This window comes from Mycteria americana, chromosome 18 (assembly GCF_035582795.1).
Source record: "Mycteria americana isolate JAX WOST 10 ecotype Jacksonville Zoo and Gardens chromosome 18, USCA_MyAme_1.0, whole genome shotgun sequence".
NCBI lineage: Eukaryota > Metazoa > Chordata > Aves > Ciconiiformes > Ciconiidae > Mycteria > Mycteria americana.
The window spans coordinates 10676227-10683329 of record NC_134382.1 but is presented as its reverse complement, the minus strand read 5'-3'; the positions used below and the strand labels follow the sequence as shown (position 1 = coordinate 10683329).

Sequence of the window (7103 nt, the reverse complement as noted above, 5' to 3'; positions counted from 1 at the left end):
TTCCTCCACGGTAACTTGTGCGGGGAGGCGGTCCCCACGGACCGCGACGGCCTCGCAAGCCCCCGGGAGCGCAGCCCCTCGCCCCCGGCTGGGAGAGCTGCGTGGCCGGCGGCCGCTGTGCCCACGCGTGGCTCCGCATCGCCGGTCTCACACTGACCCCCAGTGTCTGGCGAGGGGCTGCCCCGGCGCCGCGCCCGGCTGCGCTCCCGGGCCGGCCGAGCAGGGAACAACCCTAAAGCGACTGTTAGGTTGGATGTAAATGAAACCGTAATCCCTGCAGCAAAACGCTATGAAAAGGAAGGAGGTGGTGGGAAGAGGATGTTTGTTCGCATGGCTGCAGTTAAAGCAACTATTCAATTAAGTCAGGAAAAGATTTCTGTAAGCTGCTGTTCTGCTTTTTAACGGCAAGGCTAAGTTGCCACAGTACGTGTAATCAGATTCCTGGAGCACTGGTAATGATTTGGTCTCAGTGGGATGCTTTGTGCTGGGAGAGATTTACTTGCGTTGCGTGAAACGCTTTAAAAATCAACGCTGCTCGAAGCAATTCCGGTCTTTGGAAGGGCAGGAAACCTCGGGCAACTCAGGTGCCCGGAATTCATTGGTCAGTGTTTGCAGAGCGCTTTGGAAGGGATTTGCCATGTAAACACTAGAGATCGTTACGAAAATTGGGTATGTGCATCGATAGCGGGGAGGCTCCGATCGCCAGCAGCAGGCCCTGGGCAGGGGTCCAGCATCTCCAGTTGTACCCGTCACAGGGAGGTCGGTGCCATGCAGCTCCTCGGTCAGACAAGTACTGCAACTAGCCAACTGGAGATGGGTTCTCTGTATTCTCTGTTTCTCAGATGTCCCTTATGGTTTTTCATTAATGAATTTCATAGTTTTTCTCTTTGCTGCTCTTTCTTGCAAAGCCTGTGTACTCCGCTCAGTTGTGTTAATTAATTTCTTCAGATACTGGCTTTCCACATTTGGTTCTTGATAAGATACTAGAAAGAAATCCAAAATAAGACTCAAAAAGAGATTTCTCACAGGGCAAGCATAAAGATTCATTATGTATCATAAATTCCCTGTTATTTCTATGTCAGGGCTCTCTAGTTCCTGGTATGAATACTCCTCAGTAATGAAAATGAAGGTCTTATTCAATTTGAGTGGTGCAAAGGTACTCAAGACAGCAGTGCTCAGGACAGCTGTGTCAGAGGGCTGCAGACCCCCTTGAATGTTTCGGTTCTAGCTGGCGTATCGACTCACCAGAAATTCATCCAGGAGACAGTGCCTCTGGGAGCCCAAAACTGGCAGTTCGATATTCACTGTCATTACCTGAGTTGGCATGACAACCTCGTTTGACAGGAGAGAACAGCTAAAAAGTTGTGTCTTCAAATCTGGAGCAAAGACTAATCCACGCTGGCGCGTGCTCTGCCGCGGAGGCAGCGAAGGCGGCGGGCGGGCAGGATGCCGCAGCGTGGTCGAGGCGGGGAGCGAGGCTCCCGGTGCCGGTTATTAGGCAGTGGATCCTCCTCCTGCTTTCTCTCCAAGTGCTGCTAATGAAAAATAATTCAGTCACCTCAACTAAAAATAACCTTCCCATAGCAGGAAAAGACCAGCCAGTGCTCCTGCTGGATGGCTGTTCAGTTTGATAGACCTCTCATTCAACAGTTAACAGCCAGTATGTTTACAGGCAACATTTTTTTTGGCTGCTGTCCCTAGCATGTCACTAAAGTTTAGCCAAATGAACTGGGAGGATTATAACAGACAGGGACACTGGTGCAAGTGACAGGCGCAGAGACAAGTGCCGTGAGAAGCTAATTTACGCATCGAGTTTCACAGCCTGAACCTCCCTTCCTGCTCAATAAGCTCCTCAGCTGCTGCTCTATACCCGCCAGCCAACTTTCATAAAAATCAGGGAGCTTACAAAATCCTTTTTTTTTTTTTTTTTCTTGCCTGCCTGCTTAGACAACAGATTCTAATAAAAACCACTTTTTAATGTTGTTGAAAATAAGTCCTCTTTTATGTGGAAATGTGGATTTAATGTAAATAGTTTGCGCTGCTCTGATTCTCTTTAAGGGCTGCTTGGCTGTTAGCAGTCCCTGCGTAGCCTTTCAAGTCACTCAGGAGACACTGCCTGCTGCTGAGACGTGGACTGATCTCGGAGGGGATCTGCATTCTCGCTTGCCTCTCCCGGGGTGCTCTCTGCGCTACGTGACAGCTGTTTTCTCAGAGAGGGATCAGCCATATTTCAGAAAATGCAACAACATCTGCAGTTACAAAATTGCCCCCATTTTCCCACCAAGTAACGTGGTTATAGGGGAGAATGCGGTGACCGCAATACAGGAGCTTTGTGAGGGAGCTCTGGCATCCTGCCTTCATCTGCGTAACGGGCTTTGTCCCTCGGAAGTGTCCGAGGCCACCCCGCGCAGTCTCGGGTGCTTGTGGTCGTGTACCTCCACCCCGCGTGCTGCCACAGACTGTGAGCCCGCATCTGCGCTGGGTCACCGAAGCACACGAGGCTGCTTAGGGCTTAGCCGCCCCTGCCCTCGTAGCTCTCATACGCGTGTCAATCTTACGAAGCAGCATAAAGAATGAGACATACAGTGTTGTGAAAAGTATTTATTAAAACCTTCAAAATGATTTTTTTCTTACTGTTTTCAGTTCGTGGGGGAAATTAAAACAACCACCAAGGTTTCCAGCTGCAGAAATGCTGTTCTTCAGCCAGTTCCAGTCCTCTTCTGTTTACGAGACAGTATAAGTTTTCACTGCCTAATAAAAACAATCATCTGTATTCCGTGGCTGCAAGCAACAATACTGTGAGCGAGTGGAGCAAGTCGAGAAGCTTTTGGAGAAGAATATGAATTATCTCAGGCAGAGAACAAAGCGCAGAAAGACCCCTGAGCACCAAGAGAAATTGCAGAACAACGTATCAGGCATGTCTCCGAACATCCGCAGTTTAACTGGGAGACTTTATGCTTTTGAGAAAAAACGTCTTACTTGAATATTCCCATAGGTACATTCTTGCCACTTATTTCTGCGATTTAAATTGTTGCTCATGTTTTTTAAGGCCAGGATGAACGGACGAGCATTTTATCAGCTAAGTTGGATTGAGGAGCACAGGTAATACCCTCAAACCACTGAGACTTGTGGTATGGCTCTGCAATGAGCAAGAACGTTAAAGGCTACTATAAAGAGACAAGTTCCTGTGCCCTTAGCCGGACAGAATTCTAGAAATCCCCACAGTGTCCTCAAAGCACTGAATTAAGAGGAGAGAGAGCTGTAGTTTAATGTGATGGATAGAGCCCCTGGGCTCTATTGTGGCAGACGCGGCCGTCCCTCCTCCAGCGCGGACCGTCAGGGCACGCAGGACCTACCATTTCTCGAAACGGGCAAACGTGCTACCTTGCCTCTCCCAATAAAATAAGTGAAGATAATTACATACTTAAATCTAGGTGTCGGGCTGCTTTGCTACACAGAAATTCATCTGCTATCGTCAGAGTCCTTGAAGTTAAAGAGGGATTTGAATTACTGACATAATTTGCTCCCTGAGGGCTGTGGAAACGAACTGAGAGGCATATCTGAATAATAACTCCCCGACCGCACATCTTATAACCAGAGCTAGCGCTGCTCCAGAAGGAAGACACAATGGGAAGCAAAAGAGCTGAAATGTTTATAAGCTATACAGCAATCAGGCAGAATTTGTTTGGTTTTTTCCCCAGACAGCAGCCCATTGGGGAGATCTGGAGGCAAGCTCCCCTGTTTTCACTTTGCTAAAGATTATTTTGACGTAACGCTGCCTCTGGGCCAAGCCCGGGGTTGGGGTCGGGGTCTGGGTCTGTGTGATGGGCTGGGGCTGGCCGCCCCGCTTGCAGCAGGCCCTGAGGCGGGCTCCCCGCCCAGGCCCCGTCTCGCCCAACCACCGAGCGGGGACGAGGCCTCCCTTCGCCCGTCGTGTCGGCCCGGTGGGGCCACCTGCCCGCCCGGTACGGCGGGAGACAGGCGGCGGCAAGGCCCGGCTGCCCCTGAGGCGAGAGGCTCCACAAGATGGCGAGCGCACGCTCCCGCGCCCTCCCCAAGATGGCGGCGGGCGGCCCGGCGCGGCGAGCGGGTGCGGCGGCCGGAGCATGGGAGCGGAGCCGCGCGGAGCCCCGCGGCCCGGCTCTCCCAGGGCGGCAGCGGCGGCGGCCTCCCGGGCGCTGTGCGAAGGGGTCCCTGGAGGGCGGGCGCCCGGCAACCGCCTCTGCTCAGCCCGCGGGGGAAGCGCCGCCGAGCCCGGTAGGAGGGAGAGGGCCGGGGCCGGGGCCGGAGCGGCCTCGGGCTGGGGGAAGAGGGTCGCGGGGCCGGCAGTAACAGTGCGGGGGGGTGCAGCTAATTATTAACAGCTACAAACTGAGCATCACCATGAAGGAATTACCTGGAGAATTTCACTAAATTCTTCGCCTTTCCTACCTTCCCACCACTTTGTTAGACACCTGTGTGCAAAAATACAGTGGAGGAGCATATTTGTGTGCCACAGAGCCAGCTTTCGGATTCATTGCAGTTTAAAGGCCGGTGGTAGGCTGCTCGCCGTGCACTGTGCCGCTAGCAAGCGGCCGGATGCTTTGCCGTACCGGGTGATAGTCTGTTCTGCTACATTAATTGCCATCTACACATCTAAGAAAATATGAAAATGGTGATTAGCCACCTACGGTGCTAGTTTATGCTTTGAGAAGTAGCTTTCCACTGGTGATGGACTGTACATTGTGGTTTAGTGTAAGCTATCTGCTCCTCTTTTCTTCTTTTCATGTGCATTTTCTACTAATTATTTTTCTTAGCAATGCAGCTTTGGATCAAGGTGCCGCTTGCTTGATGTGAGCCCTTTGGTTCCACATCCAGCCTTGCAACTAAAGGGATATGGTGATTTTATTTTTCTTTATTTCAAGTAAGCTTTAGGATCTTATTTTTTTTCTAACAGTGTTCTTCACGCAAAGTGGCTGACAGACGACCCTCAAAGAGGCTAAAATGTGAAAAAAACAGTCTGGTAAAATCAGAACTAGGAGGACTTACGTGTGGAAGTGAAAACCTTGCTGCATCGAGGGAAACGCCTAAAACATCTGATGGGGATCGACATTCAGAAGGTCCAGGAGACTGCAATATAATTCAACAGAAAAAAGGTGAAAGCATTCCAGAGACTAATGAAGACAAACAGGAAAAGGAGCATAATGTTTCTCTTGAGCCACATGCAGTGAAATCAAGCAGTGCTCCGTCAAAAATGGACAGTGCTGAAAATCTGCACAATCATGCCTGCAGTGAAGAGGAGAGCAGCTGTGAGAGTGTACTTTCAGATGGGTCTAGCTTGGAGGATGGAGACCTCCCGAAGAAGCCGACACAACCAGACAGTAGTGCTTTCTTGGATGAAGACAGCAACCAGCCAATGCCAGTGGACCGGTTCTTTGGAGATGTTGAGTTTATACAGGTAAGATGATGACAGTCTGTTTGCTCTACAGATTCAGTTCTGTTCCACTTCAGCCTTGCATCTTCAGACAAAAGTAGGCTAGCCTAAAAATTGTAGGCAAACTTGACCAGTATTGGTAGACACCTCGAGTCATATCCCTGTCCCCTAGATAGAATTATTTGTCTCGGAGATGAAATTAATTGCCAAGGCATGTTAATTTCAGATGTGAAAACTTTCCTGTTTAGATTTTATTATTCCAATTCCATAAGATAGATATTTTTACTCATAAAGACACAGTGTTGTTCTGTCAAAATAGTTTTTCACTGGTCATTGGTTCTTAATCGTGATTATTGTAATTCTTTGGAATGGAAGCCGATTTCTGGCAACCTCTGCTTTTGGATCAAGAGCCAGAGCTTTAAATTCAAATCCCAGGTCTGCCTTTAACATTGTATAACTTCGGGCAAGTGATGCCGCCTTCTTTCAGGTGTTTCATGAGGAGTGGTCTTTAGCAAGAGTCTCGGTTGGTATTTAGCGGGAGTAGTGAGGATTTGTTTGTGGAGCACTTCACCCTCTCTTAACCTTCTCAAGCCTGCAGAAGGAATGCCAGCCCTCACTTTGACCATGAGCCGTGACTGGTTCAGGCAAGCTCCCCTGAAAGCTCCTCTGCTTTAGCTATGGGTTTATGCCACCGCTTCCAAGTGAAGAGGTGTGTGTTGGTGCCTCATGTATCAGATGTGGAAGTACGTGAACTCTTGGAGAGGTAGGAGGTCTGCCATTTGCCGCAACAGACTTTTCTTAATGATTTTATCTTTTTCTTAAAGGATCTCCCAGCAGTTGCACTCCCAAGCACAACGATGAGCAGGCGAGAATTCAGAAAGCTACATTTCATTGCAAAGGAAGATGAGGAGGAGGAGGAAGAGGATGTTGTCTAACAACACACTGTAAACAAATGAAACCTTTTTTCTTTTTCTTTGCAACCACGTAATGATGGTTGGCTATGTCACTAACATAAGGTGTCTGCGTTTGCCTTTTCTCGGAGAGAGAACTGGTAGAGTTTGTTTTCCTGGAATTGGCAGTTACAGTATTCTCCCACGGTTATCTGGGGCAAAGATTGACTGAATTTTCAGTTATTTGGAAAAAAATTGTAATTTATCATTCTACCACTAATATTTAGGAAAAAAACCCAGGGAAAATAGAAGTTCTTACTGCTTTTTTGAGCCCATATCTAGGGTGAACATTTGGTCTCATTCCTTTTTTAAAAATAGCCAAGAAAACTATGTTAGAACAAGGTCCTTTTTCTTTGAATTCTGCAACATCTGCCATTGTGGCATCCAGTTAGTAATGCAGCCAGTTGACTACCCAGTAGAAAGAGGGACACCGGCCTCTGTTGTGTAAGTTGTGTTGCATTGTTTACATCTAAACCAGAACCAATTAAACCTCTAAAATGGAATTCTGCTGGCAAAGCTAAATGCACAGACGCCAATGAGTTCAGTGGTGTTAATCTCTGGAAGTTAAGTACGGCTTTATTGCATGTCAGTTCTCTGAGCAACCACCACGTGAAGCCGAGTGCTGCCCTCTTCCACCAGACCAGCCGTAAGCGTTGCCTTTTTTAACACTTGTGTAATGCAGCTCGTGCAGTATTTTCAATTAACTTCCAAGGGTTATGAATAGGTATTTTGTAAATAAA

General features: G+C 48.6%; 1 protein-coding gene across 1 annotated transcript; it reads left to right on the top strand.

Annotated features, from left to right (window-relative positions):
- Nucleotides 1–3883: 3883 nt before the first annotated feature.
- On the top strand, nucleotides 3884–6371 carry C18H1orf174 (chromosome 18 C1orf174 homolog). Its single transcript, XM_075520405.1, has 3 exons — nucleotides 3884–4257; nucleotides 4937–5437; nucleotides 6238–6371. The coding sequence occupies exons 1-3, from the start codon at nucleotides 4027–4029 to the stop codon at nucleotides 6346–6348; spliced, it is 843 nt and encodes a 280-aa protein (XP_075376520.1). The 5' UTR covers nucleotides 3884–4026; the 3' UTR covers nucleotides 6349–6371.
- The last annotated feature ends 732 nt before the right edge of the window (nucleotides 6372–7103 follow it).